The sequence below is a fragment of the Rhamphochromis longiceps genome, linkage group LG12 (genome assembly GCF_057381845.1).
Source record: "Rhamphochromis longiceps isolate RC_006_pf linkage group LG12, R_longiceps_female_GT1.1, whole genome shotgun sequence".
Taxonomy (NCBI): Eukaryota; Metazoa; Chordata; class Actinopteri; order Cichliformes; family Cichlidae; genus Rhamphochromis; species Rhamphochromis longiceps.
In genome coordinates this window covers 29,637,900-29,662,231 of record NC_140568.1, presented here as the reverse complement: position 1 = coordinate 29,662,231, position 24,332 = coordinate 29,637,900, and the positions used below count along the sequence as shown (strand labels likewise).

General features: G+C 38.9%; 1 protein-coding gene across 1 annotated transcript in view; it reads left to right on the top strand.

Moving 5' to 3' along the window:
* The window catches only part of ntrk2a (neurotrophic tyrosine kinase, receptor, type 2a), a 113,259-nt gene that overhangs the window by 54,947 nt on the left and 33,980 nt on the right, over nucleotides 1-24,332 (top strand). Inside the window, exon 14 of the mRNA XM_085425707.1 lies at nucleotides 20,143-20,331. Within this exon, the coding sequence (XP_085281833.1) occupies nucleotides 20,143-20,331 (189 nt within the window). The remainder of the gene's footprint in view (nucleotides 1-20,142; nucleotides 20,332-24,332) is intronic.

The window sequence follows — 24,332 nt, the reverse complement described above, 5'->3', positions numbered from 1 at the left end:
GTGCAGCTCTAGACAAGTTCGCTGAGCTATTTCTTCTCATACACACTATGTACAAGGCCTTCCTGCGCTCACACAAGCTGTACTTTGTAAACAACCCTGTGTTCAGGGCTCTGTCTAATTCAGACTATTTTCCATGCTTCGAAATTGTATTTTAACACAGAATTCAACCCCTCAGATATTCAGCCAGCACACTGCCCGCACTCAGAGATGCTCCTGAAATGAAAGAACAGAGAAGAACAGTTTGAAAAAGTGTCGAGGCTGGGGAGAAAAATTTGGCTTTGAAGGCAAAAAGTGATTTTATTTGAATTTGGCAGCAGCTCCCTGTTAGTGGAGACTGCACTGCCGCAAGTCACAGTTAGAACAAGTAATAAAAGTGATCAGAGAGAAAATGGCTTCTCTTCCAATTGCCTCGCTCTTACACGCAACAAATGCTAAGAAGGATAACTACGCGATGAGTCGGGCAGGCTACTGAAAGTCTTTATTACAGCCTGTTAACATCAGGAGTGTCGGAGTACATGCGTAACCCGACTGTGCCGTGTAACCATCAAATTAGTTTTGCAGGTATTTGGCACACCTGTCAAAACATCCAGAACATCCGCCACAAAATGCATTTCCTGTCCTCTCGCCGCCCCTGCCAAGCCCCGTTAAGTAAATTGGTAGCTGTATAAATCAAAACATGTTGATTGGTGCAATTTTTTTCTTCATGTTTTCAGTGTGTATTTAGGGTTTTTTCACACTGAGAGATGTTATATGTCTCATCTCTGGCTCATTAGAGAACTTGCACCTTGTCAGCACTGACACATACAAGATCATAAATTAAAGTCTGGGTTAAATATACCTTTCCTCTCTGCAAGACAGACACACTCGTGCATGCATGTTCAGTAATATAATACACAATCAGGTGTTGCACCACTAAATCAAAGACCCAAGAACATCTATGTGCATAGAAAAACCTTTCCAGTTTGGGCTGCGTTGGACTTTAATGCAAATATTTAACATATCTTAGTTTTCCCTGTACAAACGTGCTGGTTGCATACATCTCAGATAGACTATGGGGAAAGATGTACTCATAAATGAATCATCACGCACATGTCAAATGCATATGTGCATCACAGCGTAGTTCATCATGTGTGCACATGTCAGGCCAGCATGTGGGATGTCTCTCTGTAGCACACACACATGGACACACACACCGTAGCGAGACAGAGGGGAAGACAGCGGCAGTGTTGGCTGAGATTGAGGTCAGGGCAGACGTTTGGGGAATATTTGATTAAGGGTTAAAACACAGACACTTATTCTGGTGTGGAAGACAATTTTTGAAGTTTAATAGAGTGCAGCTCTGTTTATCCTAAACCCCAGACAGCTAAACTAGTCAGCAAATTTAATCTAAAGCAAAAACAAAAAACAAAATCATATGTTTTCAATTGGATCATGTTTTTAAATTGCATCATCTTAAGAGGGTGCACTTGAGTAGCCACTACATCCATTAATAAGGGGAAGAAAGGGGGGGGGGGGGGGGGGTGCACTTTCCCTGATGTAAAAAAAAAGACAAAAGTCTGCATTTCAAGTGGGGTCCAATGACCAAACTGAAAGGGAAGTTAAACTAGTGTTACACGCCACAGACTCCTAAAGATTTCTGAATCCTTTACCGTGTGAGGCTGAATTAAATATGAGGATTAGAATTTGTCAGCCAAAGGGAATATTAGATTGTTTGTTCACTCGTGTATTTACACACAAAACTGGATTAATTATTAGAAGAAAGCCCAACATTACCATTCCCTTTGGGCTGTAGTGAAATAGGAGCATAATCAAATTGTCAATGCGCTAATTAGGTGTCACAAATAAGTGAAATTTCAGAGGGATGAATGTTTTAAAAGGCAACACGCTGAATCAAAGTAAATGGTAAATGCAGTCATTTCACAAAGCGTGACAGTAATCAATAAAAATCGGTGCGACAGAAGGTGGGAGAGTGGGATGTGTATGTCTTTGTGAGAAAGAAAGGGAAAAGGAAAGGAAGTGCGACATCAAATAATCAAAAAATTGCAGCTTCATCAGCGATATGAATGTACCTTTTTTAGATGTGTATCTGTTGCTATAAATGTGAAACTTGCTCTTTAACCAGGTATATAACAGTGCAGTGCATATATATGTATATAACCGCCTGATAATTTACAGTAACAGCATTACAGTAACATAGTCATGTATTCATTGCTCTTTAGTACAGGTTTTATCAAGGCTGAGGTTTTATAAAAATTCGAGTTTTTAATCATTAGACACCCATATCAGTAGAGCAGCTACGTGAATAAAAGCAACTACCAAACGGGTCGTGAGCAGCATTTGAACTTTACTACTAAAAATCAAGATTTTCCTGTTGATTAAAAGAAAACAAGGCAGGAAGACGACAGAGTGCGAGGGCCATATTGAGAGAAAAATATTAGCGTTGATTCTGAGAATAGAGTCGTCATTTCGAGTTAAAGCGCTGCAATGGCTGCCACACCCTCTACAAAATGCCTCGTTTTAAAGAGTTTCTGAAATCATACTTCAGACTCAGTTTTGGTGTGGAGATAAAAAAAAAAAAAAACACAAAATGAAATTTTATTTCATTTCACATATATTTTCAAAATGAAATTTTATTTCATTTTGCACAAAATTTCATTGTGCAAAATGAAATAACTGGCAAAGGACGGATACAAGAGTATCAGTCTTACACCCTCGTGCAGTAAAGAGGGGGTATGATGTATCACAAGACATTATAAGGTAGCTGATCAAGTTGTTTCGGTAGCTCATCTACACAAGGGATTTTGTAGGGGTCACATGACCAAAGGAGTTATTTGACTTGAAACAACAACTTTAATCTCCACATTTGGACTTTATATAAATAATCTTTTGACTTTTATCTCAAAATACTATTTTATGAGTTTAATCTTTATATTTCATTATTGTGAAAAAGAACAATTGGGATTTTGCTGCCATTTCGACTGAGCTCGGTCAGCTCTTTTCCCTGTTAGCAGGATTTGTGCTGAGCTGCTGCTTAATATTTTAATTTATGTGTAAAACACATAAAATAAAATTGCTCTTATAGTCTTATCTTGCTGTGGCATTTCCCCTTGTTTTAAGTTTTGCTTCGAGTTTGTCAGGAAACTTAACTTTGTTACGGAAATGTTGTCATAAATCCTTAAACTTCAATTGACTTATTAGGATCACCGTAGGGTTGAATTTATTTTATTTTTTGCACGTTGCACATATATTTTTTTCTTTCGTTTGAAATTTGTAAAAAGTGTGTGGTTCTTGGAAAGATATTTTAGCTAACAATGGGAAGAAAAAAAACACGCTAACACTGGGAAATATGACAGTAGAATAGGCTTTTGAACTGGAAATGAATGTTGTTTCAGATTTTATTGTTATTTTATTTGTCCTTTTTATTTCCTTGGTGGATTCTGTGATACATAAAACTGTTGTTTTGTAACTCAATTGTTCTCAAGCGTTTGTGGCAGACAGTCATACATTACGATACCTCATTTTTCATGCATTTCCATCTGCAATGTTATGCCCACTAGCGGCTGTATAGTTCAATTTAAAAAGAAGGAGAAAAATAAATACATTAAAGGCAGGCAGTGCACAGTGATGACCTCCATACCTCTGAGCTATTAGGATGCCACTTCTTCATTTCTTTTATCAGCATCAAGGCGAATCTGACAAGGGAAAAAAATGTGGAGTTGCAAAGACTTTTTAGCCATAAGCTTCTTCCATAAACTACACGTTTTGTAGTATTAGAGCTGTGTTTGAGAAAGTTTCTGTAAAGCTGTTTAAAAGTGTCATTTGAAAACGATATTTCCCCCAGAAGATAGCTTGGGTTTTACTTTTCAATAAACAAACTCATTTATTGGTGTCCCACGTGTGTAATTGTTTCTTTTTCATTTCAAAGTGAAACAGCTTTTAAGTGTGTGCTTGGACGTCAGGGAATGTTTTGTACGGACTTTTCCTTTATTTATCCGTAAAAGAAGCCAAGTCAGTAAAAGAAGCCAAGTCAAACACAGTAAATAGAAGGGAAAATATCTGAGACCATTCTGTGAAATCAACGGCGCTTCCTCTTTCTGTTGGTCATGTTTTCCTCACTTCTCTTTGACTGTTGGCAGCAATAATGTTTCAAGTCATCAAGGCTTTTCCCGTTCTTACTGTCGGACTGTACGGATTTTTAAGAGTGTCACTGTCAGTGACGAGCTCCCACCGGTCCTTTCTTAATTATAGCGCAAACCCTTTTTTTTCTTTTTGTACTTACGGAATTTAAGAGTTTTAATTCATTATGATGGGTTATGCATGAACACTAAGCTTTGATGGGTTTAGGGCAGTGGTGAAGGAAGTATTCAGATCCTTTACTCAAGTACAAGTAACAATACCAAACTGAAGGAAAGTCCCACTGAAAGAAAAGACACTTTACAATATGTGTGAAAAATAAAATCATCTGAAAACCTTTGTGAATGCTTGCCTGCGGTATTGCATCTCATGCATGCTTCATTTCAAGAAGGGCACATTTATTAATGCAGCAGCTAAGGTATTTAAAATCAACATGATTCATAGGCTATTAATCATGCTCTGGTCTTGTTTATCATCAAAGCTAAACGCCTGAGCAGGAGTGTTATAACCACTCACTGGTCACTTCATTAGTTACACCTTGCTTGTATTGGGTTAGACCCCCGTTTTTCCTTTAGAACTTTCATTTTTTATGCCGCAGATTCAATAAAATGTTTGAAACATTGCTCAGAGATTTTGGTCGATATAGTCATGATAACAGCACATATTTACAGCAGATATTTCAACAGCACTTTCACGAGTCTTCGGTTCTACCACATCCCAACGGTGCTCTATTAGATTGAGATCTGGTGACTGGGAGGCAATCTAAGTACAGCAAACGTAACGTGCGGTTACATTGTAACCTTGGTTCTCTGAGTGCGAGCCGCAATGGAGTAGAGAGATAGTCTCGATATGATAGAGAACGTCATGGGTCAAGAATCAAGTTTGAGATGGTCTGAGGTTTATGACACCATGTATCCATGAGAAAATGGATAAACTATGGTCAGTACTGCCAGCAGCAATACTCAGGTACACTGTGCTGTTTAAATGACTTCACCTCGCAGAGCACACAAAATCTGTTGTTCGTTCGATTGGCTAGTTTGTTTTTGTCAGTGACTTTTTAAAATATTAATTCTTAATAAGGATGATGTGTAACAGCACACGGTGGCCTCGTGTCCGCCAAGGTTAAATAAGTATTTTGCTGTCAGTGGAGTCTGATGGGTTTAATGAGAGAAATGCAATTATTTTTATATTAAAAGGGTTTTAAATGCAATACAACAATGTAAATATATGGAAATGTAACAGGAAATGTGGCTTTGTTTTAAAAAGCTGTGATAGTTTAATTTAAATTTTGCTGTTATTAACTGTATTTGTGATTGTAACGGACTTTTACTTTTGTGGATTGAACCCTTCTTACACCACTGTAAATGTTATCTTATTGAGCATTATTACTGAATGATTAAAATTAATATTTTAAAATGAATTATTTTACTGTTTTAGTGGGTCAAATAGAGCAATGTAGTTTAACGATACGTTACATTTTTCTAATATTCTTATAAGTGTTTGAATAAGCAGGTAAAATTCAGCATTTTGTACAGAAACTGTAATTGTCTTAATAGTCAGACACTTATTGAAATACTTGGGCTGTACTTGAGCAACATCCAACGCCGTGAGGTCAATAGATAAAGCCACTGAATCACAATGTGCTTAAAGATTGATTTATTATAATTAGTGAAGTTCCTGTTGTCATAGGCACGTTAGCATGACCAAAGGTAAATGCCACAATCGGTAGATTTATATTATAGGGTCCCAGAGTTGTGTCACATCCGCTGTGACCTCATGGGTGATGATAATAAGACCTCCCTTCACTCCAAGGACTTCATACCCAGCACTCCACGTACGCAGTGATCTACAAGCCAGGTTTGAAGACTTTAAGGTGAATGGGTTGCATTGTAGGTGTAGATACACACACACATACAGAGATTCCTTCATTTGTTATAAATTATTCATTTAAAATTTCATAAACGCACATGTGAATAAAGCATTTGCTCTTGTAATGGATTTGAAGGTTTAATATGTTCTGTTATTTTTTTTTAATTATGTTCATTTGGGTTCCTCACAATAATTTTTTGCTTATGTAACAGATGCTTGGTAATAGATTTTCTGCTCCTGAACCGAAAACACGGCGCTTTATCACTTTTAATTTCTTTCGCTATCACTTACCTCCTCGCTTCTTAATTTTCACATCTTTGACCAACGCAGACTGTTTTCAGTAGGAGGAACTGGCCTTCTAATGTGTCATATGGGAAGGTGAATGTGGGTTGAATATTATAAATAGAAAAGATCAGACTAAGGGGGCTAGAAGGAAGGGAAAAAATGGAGAGGAAGAGAGGAGGATGTGGGAAACAAAGAAGAGGATGACGAAAGAAAGCGAGGTGGAAGACACATACATGGAGATGAGAAAGGAGATACACAACGTGACACAGATGCACAAAGAAAGAGAGAGAAGAGGAAATGTCTATTTTTACCAGTGGTAAAATAGACATTTTACCACTAGAAGAGGGAATGTGATATGCCTCTGCATTAGGCCGAAGAGGAGGAGGATTTTGGCTCAGGCAGATTCATATGGATGTTTATCTGACTGCAGCATAGAGGGAATTTTAGCTAATGTATCCATCGCCCTGTTTCTCTTTAGTTTATTTGCTGTACTCCCTCTATCTCATAATATGCGCAATTTTTTTTCTATACCTTTTTTTTTTAACCCTTTCAGGCCCAATTTAAGTTTTGTGTTGCTAATGCACAACCAAGTCCTGCAGTGGTACTTCTGAGTAAAAGAAAACTCATAAAATATGTATGTGGGGTAATCAGGTTGTTAGGTCTTAACTGTTGCAAATCTGCAACGTCTGCCTGGAGAGGGTTAAAAAAATACTGTAGTTTGTTTAACCTCAGTGGTTTGAATGCTGTTGGTCCTTCTGTTGTTATCGCCATCACGAAAACCTTTAAAGTGCGTGAGAACTTCATGATAATGATCATTAAAATAATATTATTGAGATGCACTGATATACTGTTGCATTTCAGGGCCACTGTAAATAATCAGTCTGTTTATTTGGCAAAGACCTACATGACTGCCAATGATTTTAACCGAAATGAAAAAATCAATTAGATAAAAAAAAAAAAGACAGAAATGTCAAAAATAAATACACAAAAGCAGCAGTAAATGTGGCAGAGTGACAGATTTTCTTTTCATACAGTCAAGTCCACAATTATTCATACCCCCTCCCTGTTTGTTATGTTTTGTGAAGCAAAGCTTCAACCTTAGCTAAAACTTTCTTCCGTAGTTCTCAAATATGTTACAAATGAATAAGTAATACCAGAATAATAAGTACTGGCACATTTTTTAGACCATTTAACTTTCTTTTTATTTTGGGAAATACACAGTTTCCCAGAAACTTCTTTTCTAATTTTTTTATTTATATGTGGGACTGTAGAGGCAGGACAAGCCACCTTCATATCAGTCAGACATTAATCATGATGAAGGTGAAGGAGCTCAGTGATGATTTCAGGCATTGTTACTGTCCCCAAGGAGGCCAAAGGCCATTAAGCCATCTCATCCTCTTATAGCCGTTGCCCTGAAAGTTCACAAGGTCACCGTCGAGTCCATCTTAAAGAAGTTAAAGAACTCTCAAACTGTGATCAGTTTGAAAGGTCAAGGTCAGAAGCCCAAAGTGTCCCAAGCCTTGATCGGGAAGGTTGTCCAAGAAGTCAGCAGTAATCCAATAACCACCTCTGAGATCATCTTCAAGAACTCTGGGATACAGATTTCATGAACTACACCTTAACAAATTCTTAATATTGGTGGCCAGGAAGACTCTGGTGTTCAAGCCGATGCACCTGAAGTCATGTTTGGTATTTGCAAAGCAGCATTTGGAAATGTTAGAAGCGTTCTGGTTATCCGTTTTGTAGTCTGATGAAGGAAAATGTTATACGGAGGAGAAAAAGAGAGGCTGTACCCACTGTGAAATGTGGTGGTGGGAGCATCATGCAGCGGGGGTGTTTTTCGCTTCATTTGGTACTGGCAGCTTGTTCAAATTCGATAGGATCATAAAATGTGAGGACGGCATCAAAATCCTTGATGAAAATCTAAAACAATCCCAAACACAAAGTCAAATCTGACATGCCAGTAATCATGTGCTGATTCTTGAATGATCATCTCAAAGTCTGGAGATTTGTGCAGGGGGTTGAAATCTGAGGTGTATGCTTGAATGCCTGATTATTAATACTTTTGAGTTCTTTGGCAGAGAAATTAGGTTAGGATGAAGGTTTTGCTTCACAAGACAAGGAGGGGATATGAATAATTGTATTTAAGTGTAAAGACATCAGCTTAGATTAAATGAGCGATAATCAGATTTAGGCATAGCCATTAAAAAAGACAGTCCTCACTTATTATCAGTGCTTGGAGGTGTATTTTGATGAGACCGATCCCTCAAATGTCCCTTGTAAGTGAACAGTTGCTGAACCCTAAACCTGCACAAGAATAAGTGATATCTTTTCCAGATGATATCTCCCCTACTTTAAGAGGAAAACTCTATGTGAAATAACCTTGTTTTTACGGCGAACGTCGCTGCTCAGGAAAAAAAAGACAGCAGAGAAAAAACACATTTTCTGCCATCCTTTTTTTTCCATCTTTCCACTAACCACTCTGTGAATCTGCAGCTCCTCTTTCCTTACCCATTAAACTTCCTCCCTTATGTCCTCTGTCTGTCTCTCTCCGCCTCATCGCTTCATCCCTCTTCCTCTTGGATCGATAGATTACTTCCTGTGTTCAGCAGGGTGACAGCACAGTTTAGAGACCATGGGGTTCATGTTACCAATCATCTGTATGTGTGTGTGTGTGTGTGTTGGTGTGTTTGCACGTATTGTGAAAGGTTTAAGGGGTCACAGAGGCCTTTGGTATCAACAGTCCTATCAGTCACTCTGAAGCCTGAATGACTGATGCACTGACTGGTTGTGTAAAACATTCGAGAGAGAGTGATGAGAGGGAGAGAGAGAGAGAAAGGGGGGTTGCATGTGATATTTTGTGGACTTTTTGTCTAGTTGATTAGATATGTTTGATCAACATGCAAATTGTAATAATGTAGTCAACAGTTTGTGCTATTAAACTGGAGAATATTAAAAAAAAAAGCAGAGCTGCTTTTGCTTTTGGTGCATGATCAAAAGATTAAAAAGAGTAAATACGTCAAATGGCTCTACTTGTAGAGACCCAACCCAAGCTGAACTTGCTGCCAACTTTCACCTCGTATCTGAAACGTCCATCATCACCTCTGAACCCTATCCTTCAGCCAGAGTTACACACTGACCTCACTGACTGCTGCCAGTCATTTCAAATCATGAGATCCACTGTTATCCGCAAACAACTCTTCCCGCTGTTCCTCTCAAGGCATACAACAACCAGGCTGTTTTAACAGACAGACTGACAGGCCCTGATGTCCTTAAATCCTATAACAGTCTCTCTACATCTATCGCCCTGGGCAGCATGCAGCAGTAAATGGCTTCAGTTTGTCTGAGGTGTACCCAGAGAGCCCAGGAGAGATCAATACAGTGACTCACTGTCATCGTTTTAACTCAACTACAGTCTAGACTTGTCATAAGACTCCTTCTCCACTCAAGTTCCCAAATTCTCAGGCTCCCACGGCGAGGCTGGTGTCGCTGCAGCAATGTGAAGAACTAAAGAACGTGTGCTGTCCACACGGCTGTGTAACGTTACATCTGCCTCACAATCGCTGGTGTGAAGCATCTGCAGCACTACCATCACCATTTCTCTTGCAGTAACTGCAGTAACTGAATTTCTGCTGAATGCTTCAGGGCTGCATTTTGGCTGAATTACAGTTGATTTAATTTATGGCACCATTTTCCCGCTGCACTAAATCCTGCCTGCAAAGAAGGAATGAGTATCAGCTGCATTTCTCCTCCAGAAATTAGAAAACTGTAGCAATAAGATGGGAGTGGAAAAATCCAGCCCCCTGCCTTTTATATTCTGTGCAGCACTTAAGTTTCTAATATCCCCCTCATACCTAAAGTGGAGAGATTTGTTTTGTTTTTTTTTACTTTCACCTGAAGTTCTTGTAGCTGAGGTGTGACGACAGAGCACATCTGCTCAGTTTCACCGAGCATCTGATTTCCAGCACTCAACATAAAGCTCTAATGAAGCAGGCTGTCAGGACTTGAGATCATTAATTTAACACTGTCATTATTCATGAGCTGTATTCTGATTGGACGACAAAAATGCCTAACGTCCCTTGACAGAAACAGCTGTTTAAACAGATGCAGGGCCATTTGTAGCAAGTTTGATCAGGAATTAGATGAACAACACCTCTGAATCACACTTGGAGGCTTTTTAAAACCTTATTGTTTTCAGCATCAAATAGCAATGCGCACCAGTTTGGCATCTCTCACCGTTGGTAACAGTAACATTGCACTCATTGAGTTAATCACGTGTGAAAGGCGTGTTTAAGACTGTACACCAAGTCAGTCAAGGCTAATGCGAAGACGCACTTGGGCACAAATTCACTTTGAGTGGATCAATTTGAGGGAGTGTTGTGTGAGTGGAAGCTGTAAAAGTTCACTCGTCCCTCTAAAGACTTGCGAATGTATGAAAAGGAGCACAAAACAAACCAACAAAAAAACCAAGATGCTGAAACCAAGAAAAGAAAGCAGTAACGTTCCTTGTGAATTTTAAAGGTCAGTTTATTGCTAAAGTCCAGAATCCACATAGAGAGAGTTTGTTGACTTTGTAATTGTTCCAAAATTGGTTGTAGTTGACCTAGAGGCCACTTATGAGATATATCTATGATGAACGGAGCTACAAGTCTCCACTCACTCTGCCTTACAAGCAGTGGGATTTCTTGCCTTTCCGAACTATTTGGTTGCAGCACAAACTGAAAACATTTTTTAAAAAACAAAACAAAACAGGAATTTTGAGTGCAAAAATTGATCGTCCTACACAGACAGTCCTACAGTTCGGCCCATGAGCTGAAGCACAATCAGTGTTGCCATTGATGACTTAAAGAGCCCCACACAGCATCACCTACATAAGAAATAGCTAATATCGGCTTTATGCTTAGAATGCAAGAGACTTGATAATGATAACCAATTCCCATCCATTCATTTGCCTAACTACTTATCCAATTCAGGGTGAAGGGAGTTGATCCCAGCTGTCACAGGGTGAGAACCAGAGCACGCCCTGAACAGGTCGCCAGTCCATAACTGAGCTGTGACACAGACAGAAATTCAAACTGACATCACACTGGTGGCCAGTTTCTCTTTGGACAGTAAATTTGAAGTCAGGACCTTTTTGCTGCGAGGCGACAGCTCTGATCACCAAACAAAAAATATTCTGTTATGCCTAAAATCATTTCCAAAAGAAGGCAAAGGCAGATACTGAAATATATCGTCTAGAATTGTTGGGAAGCTTAACACATATGACCGTTCACAGATTGAATTTGGAGTTCTTCAACATATACCCACAGTACAGCACTAGCGCTAGTTTTGTTCTGCTGTTAGTTTTTCATGGGTGAGATAACGTAAGAAAACTGGCGACTTGATTGCTGCTTGTCTGATCGCGTGATTCTTTCTTTTTTCTTTCTGTTGTTGTTGCTACATACCCAGATCCAGGCGAGTCTTGCAGTTAGTTGAACAATTGTAACACTTCGAGTCACAGCCAATACGACTCCCTACAATGAGACTCGAGTTGCTATAAACCAAGACTTTTGTCAGTTATCTTGAACTTAACCACACTCATTTCACTGGCTTCTCAATAACCTAAACACTAACAAGACACAGACTTTACTGTGTTGCTGCGAAGACTGGAAAACAGTGACATACAGCGACCCGCAGCTTTAATGCACCCTGCCATCCACCTCTCAGTTGTGACCTCAGCTTTGAAAGCAAGGTATTGTAATTTATTGACTGTTAACCCAGGTTTTCCCCCAACACACTACAAGTAGATCGGGTCTCCATCGGTTTAAACACCAGTTCCATGTCCATTAACACTGTTGGGTCTTGACCTGACCCCACTTATACCTTCACCTCTGATGTCCATCTCTCCCTCTCTCTTCCTCCGCCTCACATCTCTACATCTTTTTATTCCCCTTTTTACCCAGTCACTCCCAGTGGACGCTCCCTCTCTCCTTGTCTCACACACAGGCTACTGCTGGCCCTCAGCTTAACGGTTTTTATAACGATCTGACCCTGGGACCTTTCTCTCTGTTAATGATCTACAGCCCCTCCCCAACACAAACACATACACACACTGACAGACGGAAACCTGCACCTGTGTGTGTGCGTCCTGTTATTGTCCTTTTTGTTATGCTGAGATAACGTCAGAGCAGTAAACACTAAAGGTAATTATACAATTCAAAAAGCCCCAAACTAACAGTTTCATTTCTTGAATATGAGAATTTTTCAGAAGGGACATAATTGAAAGCTCTTTATTTATTCAGTTTTTGACAGCCTGTGGTTTGGACTCACTGCTGTGATGAAATGGCTGCTCTACATTTAATAATGCTGCTACAATTGCAGACTCGGTTTGAGAGGAAAAAGAAGAAAATAGTAGCACCTGCCTTCATTTAATGAAATAAATAGAATTTTCTTCTGTAATGAATAGCGACAATCTACTATATGTCTCGAGCTTCAAATGGAAATCAAAGATTTCATTTTGCAGTTTTGTCCTTGGAGTTTTTAATGAAAACAGATCTATTAATGTTACCTTGTTCTGAAGAGTTCACTCATATTGTACGCTTTGGTACTTGCTCTTCCTTTGAATGCATAAGTACATTAGCACTGAAGAGGTGCGGCTACATGCAGTGCACTACATTTACCAGAACAATGTCCCTAAAATTAGGGTCTAAAATCTCTATAACACACAAATGTTATATCTCTCCTGGGTGATAAAATTATCAATGCACTTATCGGAGAAATGTAATTAACTTGCAGTGAAGAAGAAGAATTTTGCAAGAGGAAATTGGCGGCCAGAAGGGGGAAAGCTAATTGGAGAGCTAATTAACTAAATGGACATAGCATTAAAAACGAATATTCATGATAATACGCAAAACAAGATGGACAGTATGCAGTAAATAAATAATTCCTGCTTTTGTGTCATTAGAGGGATTTTTTTCTGCTCCACTGACACAGATACTCTGATACATTTTAGATTATTGTCTTGTAATTTCACGGGATCGCTGGATTATAGTTACTGTGGGCATTATATTGTGATGGTAAATTAGATACTTGGATTTCCACTTACATGTGCAATACTCTATGTTTCTCAACCTCAAAAACTGGTTCCCTCTGTAGACGCAATCTTTGAATTCAGGTGTTATTAAATACGTTTTGATTGTAATTCCATCCATACATCTATCCATCCTCTTCTAGGTTTGGTAACCACAGCAACTCAGCTACTTAAAATAAATTAATTAATAAATTCAAAGTTGAGAAAATTCAAAATATCAAAATGATGTGATCCAAAACATCTCAAATTGCATCTGCTTTTGTTGCTTTTGTTAACAGAATTCCTGGCAATGGTCTTTTTCACTTAGTTACATATTCCCGTGGGGTTAACCCCTTAATGCCCAGTATAATGTATTGGATACATTGAGTTTGATTTCTTTGGTCTGAAACACCTAAATAATTTGCACAATGTATTTATAAGCAATAAATATGGAGAAAAATGCCAGATGTAGCAAAACTTATAATTTATATAAATGAAATGAATATTTCATTAATCTTCAAGAGATTACAATTTTCTTGCAATTATTTCACGGTTCCCGGTTTAGGCTTTAAAGGGCTAAATAATAAAATTCTTGCTTCTGTGGCATGTATTTTTAAAAGCAGATGGATCTGCATATTTGATTTAGCACAGATTTTTACACCAGATTCCCTTACTATTGCAAGCCTCCCATTCATCCAGGCTTGGGGTCACCCGAGGTGCTACGCTACCCTGCCATGGTTTACTGCCAGAAGAAAACACTTTCCCAACCTCTTTGAGTCAGGATGGGCATCTGGTGTAAAAACGTGTGCCAAACCAAATATGCAGATCCATCCGCTGTGGTGATCACTTGGAAAATAAAATGAACAGCTGAAAGTTGTTAATGCAGTGTTTTTGAAGATAGATACATGTTACTGAAGCTATCATTTTTTGTAATTTTCAGGTTGCCAGAAATTTTTTCCAAATCAGTAAATCAGTCACATATTGAGACATTTCAAAAAGGTGCTGAATTACAGTCTCTTAAAAAAAAAAAAAGACTATTAAGTTCCCTCAAGTTTGTGCAGTTATGGAGTTTCAAAGTTCCTCTGGCATTAAGCTAACATATAAATTGGAGCTTCATGGAATGGGTTTCTGTGGCTAAGCAGCTCCTGTAGTTATACAAAGTGGGTGGTCTGGTACTTTTGTCCATATAGCGAATCTTGTCACGGTAGCCTTTAAGGTAGGAGACCAACAACCCAGTCTTCAGTCATTAAGCAGAGTGCTAGTTTGCTAGTTAGCCAATATTTGTTAGCTAACTAGCAAACTAGCTTGTTAGTTGCTGTAGAGTATATCCTGGAATAACTGTCAGAAATGGGAATGGTGAAATTTAAGTCCACTCTAAAGGAGTGGGGGAAAAGCTTAAAATAGCATGTTTGTGTTAAGTCGTCTGTACAGAGTACTGTATTTGTTTCCTTACTTGTTATATTGTTATGTCTTGTATTCGTTGTAACATCTGCTACCCTCTTGGCCAGGTCGCTCTTGGAAAAGGAATTTAATCTCAAAGTGACTTTTACCTGAATAAAGAAAAACTATAAGGTATCATTGTTAGAAGGGTAATGGTGTTGTCTGGATCTGCGCATTTAAACTCAGTGTGGTATTTAATATACTATTCACTGTCTAGTTAGATAGGTAACTTGACAATCAAGGTCAAATGCTGCATTGTGTTTCACGCTGAATGATAGTTAAGTGTACAGTACACGATTCCTTTTAAAAGTAGATTCAGAGTTACTGTTTTGAGAGTTTTGACTCTGTTTTCTGATAGTTTTATTGCCCTTTGAGTGTTCTGGTTAGTTTTCAGTAATGCAGAATTAAATTAAATTAAAATTAATCTTAATTGGTTAACATCATACCTGTTTTGCACAACTTAGATTAGAAACCCTTTAAATAAATTTTCAAAATAAAAAATATTTAAAAAGAATTCAGTGTACCCTTCTGCTGATAACAATACAATTAAATTAAAAGCATAATTAGTTGACCTTTGAAGATATTTTGCACGGCAGCACTGATTTGTGCAAAAGAAAAACCATTTAATCCGAGCACACAGTGTTCAGTAATACTTCTTAATACACTCCAAATAATGCACAGCATCCATTTTCACCATTTTCACTGTCCCCAATCACTCTTTGAGGTCTGTTTACTGAAAGTGACACATTAGCTTACAAGTCTGGATCTTGACAAAAAAAGATGCTGTCAGACATCGCAGCCAAGACACACACATTTACAGCACATATAAACTCTCCACACACAGAAAAACAAACTATTGTGCTCTTGCTCTCATTCTTTTTCTCTCTCAAGGCCTTTTCATTCTTCACGAGTCACCAACACACACATACGCTGGTTAAGACTCACACATACACACACACAAACAAACTCTCAGCTTCTTCCTCTCAATCTAGCCCTGTCAACAGCACTAGAGCCTGATACGCGTCCAGGGACAGAGGAAATGAGCGATGTCAACCAGTATTGTAATGCAGCAGAGCCGACCACATGAGAGGGGAAAACATCTACTGTGTTTTGTGCTCGTGGGAAATCAATCTCAACTCTTAATACGATGTTTTCAGGCTTGTGCTCATGTCTCAAAGAGGCCTAGAGAAGAATTACCTGTGTGTGTACGTGTGCATGTGCGCATGTACCTGTAATCCTACCACGTCTATGATGAAACCCATGCTCTGACTTGTCTGTAGGGTTATTTTCCTTCTACTGACACAAGGTTGACGAGCTGATGAAAGACCGAGACTGCATGGAAGCGTCCAATTATCCTGCTTAAGACAGTCTTATGCATACACAGTCCGTATTGTTCTCACCTGTTATTCAGCGAAAAGGCATGCATAAGATGATATTGCACAGCTAGAAGCATGACTCTGATCTCTCACCAGCCTTTATTTCTGCATTTTCAGGACAATGCACTAAAAAGCACTAATTTACTATCCGCTTCATGTACCTGAGTGATTGGAATCATTTGCATCATTGCCTCTTAACCACCTTTGTTATATGCTAAGATGATAGTGTCTGCAATTAACTGAGCGTGGTTAATAAAAAAAAGAAGAAGAAGACATTAAAGGAATGAAAAAGGGTGTGGGGGTTGTTTCCATGCAGCCATTTAAAATGTGAAAAATGTCACCACTGGGGCAAATTTTGCAACTTTAAGTTTTTTCAGCTCATGATTGGCTCCACAGTATTTAAGATTTGCAAAAACTTTTGGCACTATCCCAGAAGAATCAACTACCCAAAACAAAAAGCAGAACGCTCTTGAAGCTGGAATGAACTGCAGTAAAGTGCTCTCAGTGGGATTGCTGCTGACATAACAGGAAGTCATTGTTTCAGTGATTTAAGCAGCACTTTTTTTTTTATAATTATACATTGTAAACACTGAGAAAGACAAGCTGGTCCTAAACGTATGTGCACTCACTGGCCACTGTGTTAGGTAGACTGTAGTATTGAGCTGGACCCCTTTTTGCCTTTAGAGCTGCTTTAATTGTTTATGGCACAGATTCAGCAAGGTGCTGGAAACATTCCTCAGAGATTTTGGTCCATATTGACATGATAGCATCACACAGTTGCTGCAGATTTGTCAGCTGCACTTCCATGATGAGACTCTCCCATTACACCACATCCCTAAGGTGCTCTATTGGATTAAGATCTGGTGACTGTGGAGGCCATTTGAGTACAGGGAACTCGCTGTCATGTTCAAGAAACCAGTTTTAGATGATTTGAGCTTTGTGACACGGTGTGTTATCCTGCTGGAAGCAGCCTGCAGAAGATGGGTACACTGTGGTCGTGGACATGGTCGGTAACAAAACTCGGGTAGACTTAAAAATATGCTAGGTTGGTAGATCGTTGTTGCAGCAGATATTTAGACTCTTTCAGATCATTGGCTGACCGAAATGGCACTGTGTGCTCTTACAGATTTGCTTCAGGGACAGATATACTGTGCCTTCAGAGATGCTCTTCCACATAACTCTGTAACAGTCTGCAGTTATTGCAGTTATTTAAGTTACTGTTGCCTTGTTTCAGCTTGAAGCAGTCTGGCCATTCTTCTCTGACCTCTGGCATCAACGGGGCATTTTCACCCAGAGATCTAATTACTGCATATTTTCTCTTTTTAAGACAATTCTCCGTAAACACGAAAGATGGTTGTGTGGAAACATCTCAGAAGATCTATTTCTTAAGTACTCAGCCTAGCCCATCTGGTACCAACAACCATGACCATGTCTGCATGCCTGAATGGGTTGAGTTGCTCCATGTGATTGTCTGATTAGATCATTGCATTAACAAGAAGTGTATCAGTAAAGTAGCTGTTGAGTGGATATATAATTATATGATCTTGTATGTATTTTACTGGTTGCTATACATGTTTCTTCTATACTGGCCATAAAGAAGAAATTGCTTAGAAAGCAGTTTTGGTACTGTATGAGATTTGTGCCAAAAAAACTGAACTACAAAGAGGCTATGGCACTCTGCCTTAGACACATCAGATGTTTTCTTACCAAATTACCGTTGTTTTAGCACAAAAATGTGGAGACTGTTTTCACCGCTGGCTGGGCTGGAGTAGAACAATAGCGGTACAAAGGGGCAAATTTGGTAACTCTGCTAGAATCGCAGAGTCGTCAGATAAACTTCAGAGCAAATATTAGCACAGCATAAAGACTTGAGGTGATGCTCCTGTTTAGTTGATTTACAACTAAATTGCTTGTCATACTTTGTCCTAAATTCGACTTTCACAATACATTTTTAGGTATTTCAGATGGAATTGAAAGCGTATGAGATTTAAATGTACTGTATGTTAAAGGTGTGAGCTGTACTGTAATAGCCAGTTTTCTGTGTTGATTGTAAAAACAATTATTATTGTGTAGGATTGAATTAGATTTCACAGTTGTGCTTAATAAAGTGGCCACTACATTTCTAGTGCATGGATGTATGCAGACATATTGATTGTAAGTATTAAACACTCCAGTGAGAGATAAGGGTGCATATGCAGGAGTCAAAGGTGAGGCGAAAAAGAAACCCAGAGTGAATATCAGTCTGTACCTGTAGGCTCTTGCAAATGCAGCTGCTATTTACTGCTACAGTCTATGTGAGAAGAAAAATAAAAAGAGGTTTGTTTGCTTTGGCACTAAGTATGGGTACAGAAAATTAGCAGAAATGTGATGAGGGTTTACTGTCACAGACAAACCTCCTGGACTATTTTCACGGGCCTAATTAGAAACTAATAACGCCTCCATTCTGCTGCCAAAACAAACCCTTTTGCTGTGAAAGGGATGGGCTCTGTGTCTGACTCACGCTACCCCACCTCTGCTTTGTTTTCCGTTAATTCATGTTAATGCTGCATCTTGTGCTTTTCAGAAATTTGAGTAATGTGAAAGAGGAAGCGTATTCTCCTGAGACTTTTATTTTAACGAGATAATAGTGCCATCTCTGCGTCTGCATTTTCCACTTTTTGTGTCGCTTTGTTTTTTTCCACCAAGCTCCTAGATTGCTGCTTTTTATTGCATACATGAATTCCCTCTGTTACCTTCCTGCTCTGGAGGAATACACTTCATATTAGCCTTCTTTTCTTGACTTCATCATTAAATGCTGCAGAAGCGTACCTAAAAAAGCTTTCAAACTGACAAAAAGAAAACAGCTACTGCTGATAAAGTACCTAATGGTATTCTCCCATTTTGGCCCCCTTAATGGGGCACTTACCGGCTTAGTCACTCATTTTCTTCATGCAGAAATTTGCAAATTTGTTTTCATCCAGTCAAAATGACCCAAGTTACTACAGGAGCTGCTACTTCTGCCCCTCATATTTCCTAGTATCTTTGCTCTTGTCAATTAACCTCATAGAGCTCTGTTGCACATTAGGATTAAAACATCTGTTACTGACAGAGGGGAGTCATGTGGTCTGCCATTTGTACCTCCACCCTCTTTTTACCTGGATAAATACTGTTGGGCGTGGCAAGTTACTCCTGACTTGCATCAGTGTCCTAGCAGGAGATGTAGTAAACAGGCTTTTTTCAACCCCTGAGGAGCTCTGTTTCAGAAAAAAAGCTGTATGAAATTCAAAATCAGTGGAGACTCGGACTGGAAATAACCCCTGCATTTAAGAATACAACTTACTGTGGTCGGGTGCTTGTTTTGGGTGTCAGTGAGACATGAAATAAAATTTTAAAAATGCATTTTTTTCACATTAAAAAGAAATGTACAAAGTTTACATATGCAGTAAGGCGACCATCTAACACAGGTCAGCACTTGTTGGTTACAAGTGTTGATTCTGATTCACTTTGTTTCTGGAGCCTTGTGTTCATATCAGTGCAGCTACTGTTTAATTTGTGCTGAAGTCAGCTTGAACTACAGTTGTGAATAATGCTGTAATGACGGACAGAGCTACGCATGAAACAAAGGAGCTGCAATGATGTGTCGTGTAAACACAAGCTTCTTTACTGTTGTTCTGAGCAGCCAGAATAGTCAGACACAAGGAAAAATACAGCTTTGCCTAAAGTAAGGGCTGAGACTTGATAATGGTTCAAATGGGGATAATAGTGCACACTTTGAGGCAATCTTTTCTTGAAGGCACTCATGTTGCTTGTCCACCAAGAAATAGCTGTATGAAAAACAGAAAAAGAGAGCTTGCTAGAGTTCTAATGTTAGGAAGGTTTGGGGGTCTGTGGGATTTTATCTCCTCGCTGCCTGCCAGTAACAGCTTTAATTACTCCTCTTGCGTCCTCATACTGATCACATAGCTGAAATGCTTTTCAAACACAGCTTATCCCCATTTCTCTCCTACTTAGGACCATCTTCAGTGATCAGCAATGACGATGACTCTGCCTCTCCTCTTCACCACGTCTCCAATGGCAGCAACACTCCTTCGTCATCGGAGATGGGCCCTGACGCAGTAATCATCGGCATGACCAAGATCCCAGTGATCGAAAACCCTCAATACTTCAGAAGCACAAACAGCCTGCTCAAGACTGACACATGTAAGTAAAAGAAAAATCTGACTTATCTTTAACGTGGACCCGGATTAACTCTGATTTAGAATCAAACTTTTATCAGTTGATTACAAGCTACTATATACATCCTTCCTCGCTGTCATGTCAGTGACCTTGGAGCTACTGCTGATAAAATCTGAGGGAAGAATGGGAAATAGAAAGTCTAATTATATGCATGTTTGTGTGTGGCTGTGCCCCAGCATACGTTAGGGACACATTCATCAAGACTTCCATGGATGACTCATATACATACCAGAGCTAAAGAAACCAAATGATGCTAGACCTTATTAGCCAGTGGTTTAAATTTTTTAAACCAAGTGAAAATGAGAAAGTGACAAACCCAAAGTAGAAGCTAGAAGAAGAGCAGAGGGAGAGAGAAAGAGAGCCACAGACAAATAGACAGACAGAAAATGCACAAGGATATTGACCTGGTCCATCAACATGACATTATGATTATTGGCAAGTTATAAAAGCTTCTCCAGGATTTGGCCTTGTGTTGCAGTAAATTATGGACCCACGCATTTGTGTATGTGTGTGTGTGTGTGTGTTCATGTGTGCTCATTCTGTTGAGAGCAAGGTTTAGGTTGTATAATAATGGGGGACTGGAGGTCGACCTCTTCAGTCCTGCATTATAACTAAAAGACTGACTGGGATTTACAGCCAAATGACGAAGAATGAAAGCGCTTAGGATCAATGAAAGTCAATAACACACTGTGGTGTATGTGCATGTGCCTGCATGTGCATTTTTAATATATTACAGCCATTACAACTATTACACAGTGTGTGCCTTTGACTCACAGACAGGCTGCATAAATACTGAAAGTATCTGACCGATTATTTGGCACTCCGCCTTTTCAGACCGGTACAATAGCCTTTGATGGAGACAGTTTGGCAAAGTGGCACATGGTTGAATGCCAGGAACTGAACTCTTTTTAAAGAGAGGTCTTAACCATCCTGTAATATTGAATGCAGGAGGAATCAGTAGCAGGTACACGTCTCTGCTTAAATGATCGCGCAGGCCTCTTTCGCGCAGCAATAAAGCAACAATTACTCTGCTGAGATGATGGATCTACGTGTAATTATGGGAAATGTTAGTGTGCTGCAAAGCTTCGGTTGTGCAACTGTCTTTTTAAGTGAGCACCTCATTAAAAATAATGATATTAGCAGAGTTAGCATTGTTGGAAAGCAGGTCACAAACATTACAAAGAAGCTTCAGTAAAGCACACAGATATGAAAAGGTGGTAACTGTTGTGTTTATGTTTTGCTAATCACTCACATATACATAAATTTGGGTTTACAACTAAAATAGGTATAAGAGTATATGAGCATATTCTCCCACTACATTGACTATCATATCACACATTTCTTTCCACTAAACTTCTCTGGAGATTCAATTTGAAGATTCAAATTTCAGGAAAACCCTGTCAAAGTGTCATTCATTTTTTTTGGACCACTAAGACAGAAATTGCGCCATTCAGATAACCATGCACAAACTTGTTTTATTAAAGACCAATTGTGAATGGTTGAGACCCAGGCTGGAGTTTCTTGAAGGTGGCAACGATCTGTTGAGTTGGCTTCACTGAAAAGTGGCAGACTGACACGTTGTGGCAGACTGAGGAGACTAAGGCAAACTGGCAGTGAACCTGAGACACAGGGGCATACAGTTAAACATGGTTTCAAACAAGATCAAGAGAATACAAAAAAGTAGACATGTGTTGCTACAAGGTTGGAAAAACTCTGGCAGGGACTGGAGCATAGAGTCAGTCATATGGGCTGAAGGGCTTCATAGGAGAGTGGATCACAGGTGCAACTGAGGAAAGAAGTGTGAACAGGATGCTGAGCCATGCCAAGACAAAGAGAGAGAACAAACAGGGGAGACTACAAGATACACAAAGAATGAGAGAGAGGTACACTCTAGACCATGGCAGCAAAGATTGTTTGAAATTTCAGGAATAATTGAACACTGATTCAGGCAGGCCAGGAGCCAAAACTCAGTCTGCAAAACCCAGTAAATCAGCCAAATCAACTGATTGCTAGTAGTGGTTTCCCTGAAAGTATACACATGGCAAGGCAGGGGATCCAAGAACAGAGTCATGCTGCCGCATATTAAAGATTGATGATAAATATGAAGGTGGTGTGAGTTCACTGTTAGCTTGCATTAGCATAAAAAATAGGAAACAGCTAGACTGGCTGCACCCCCCCCCCCCACCCCCCCAAAAAAAACAAAAAACAAAAAAAAACTGTCACAGTATATAAAATACATATAATTTATGGAATTTATGGTGAGCTTTAATAATTGATAAATAATCCAAAAATCAACACAATTCAATGAAGGAAGAAAAAACAACTGAGATAGAGGAGAACATAAATGTTGTGACAAATACTAAGGGGAAGGATAGGACTATTTATACACTAAGGGATGCTTTGGGTGCATTTAATCAATACAGGTGAGGACAGACAGGGAGGAAGAGAAAAGTAGAGCAGGTAATGGATAGTAACAAAAATACTAAAAAAAATAAAAGTAGACACTAAAACATGGAAGAAATCTAAGTATGTAGCGGCAAAAAAAAACTCACTTCTCTTTAACATGGACCCCAATCAACTCTGATGTAGAACTAAAGATTTATCAGTTGATTACAAGCTATAAAATAAATTTCTTCTTGCTCTCATGTGAATGACCTTGAAGCTGCTGCCGTAAGATCTGCTGGGAGAATGGGAAAATAGAAAGTATAGGTTTGTGTGTGACTGTGTCCCAGCATATGTTAAGCCACTCATAAATTCAAGACTTTCGTGGATGACTCATACACATACCAGAGCTAAAAGAAGCAAATCATGCTAGAGCTCATGAGCCACTTGTGGCTGATTCAGTTTTTTTGATTGCAAAGGCTAAAGACAACACGCAATAGACTAAGTGAGGTAAAAGGTCAAATGCTGTGGCAAAGATTATGGGGATGACAGGGCTATTTATACACCAAGGGATGATTTGGGTGTATGTAATCAATATAGGTGGTAACAGTTAGACAAGCAGGAAGAAAACACAAATAAAGCCACAAGAGAAAAGTGAAGCAGGAAATAAACAACAAGATTAAAACAAGCTTAGCTTATTCAGGGGCAACTATGGGAACTCGTTTCTGCCACTGGACAAAAAACCCAAAAACCAAAAGCCCTTCCATATGTCAAAATTTAGGGTTAGGCCTCTAAATTTTGAGAAAATAACTTCAAATATCAAGTTATTAAGTTGACATTTTTATATAATTAAAAATGCTGACTATAGAGAGCAACCATGTATAATGACACTGACAAATCAGAGAGGAAAGAGAAGGCAGAGAATCTAACAAAAGACATTAAGAAAAACAAATAAAGGCAGGAACGGTAGTTAAGGCTCAAAATCCCAGAAACATAATCATCACTAGAATGACAAATCAAAACAAGAATCAGAATACAAAAATATAATAATAATAAACTCTGAAGCTAAAAACCATGAATATAAAGCAACAAATGACAACCAAGCAGGGACCCCAAAACTCATATTAGCTAAGGATATAAAACCTCAAAACAACACAAAACCCCAGGACCAAGGCAGAAACACGTGCCCACCAGCACCTGCAAAACTCAATAATGTACATTTATACAAAAACTGAAATGTTAATGACTGTAAATGAGAGGCAGAGGACTGGCTGCTAGTTATTTTACCATTTTTTGCCTTTGTGCAGCTAAGCTAAGCTGACTGAGCTCTTGCTGGATCCAACTATATGTGTAGGGTCACATATAGGGTCATGTAGTCTCATGTAGGGTCACAATAGTAAAATCATAAACACCAAAAGTGTCTAAGCTTTTCATTGTAGTGTTTAAGCTCAAATAGAGATTTTAGAGGACTTGTTATTAATATCTGCAGTAGCAGTGTTGAAAAAGTGATTTTTCTTTCATCATCTTTCTTACATCATCCTCTTGGCTTTGTGTTCAGTACCTCTCAATTCTTCCACTGCTTC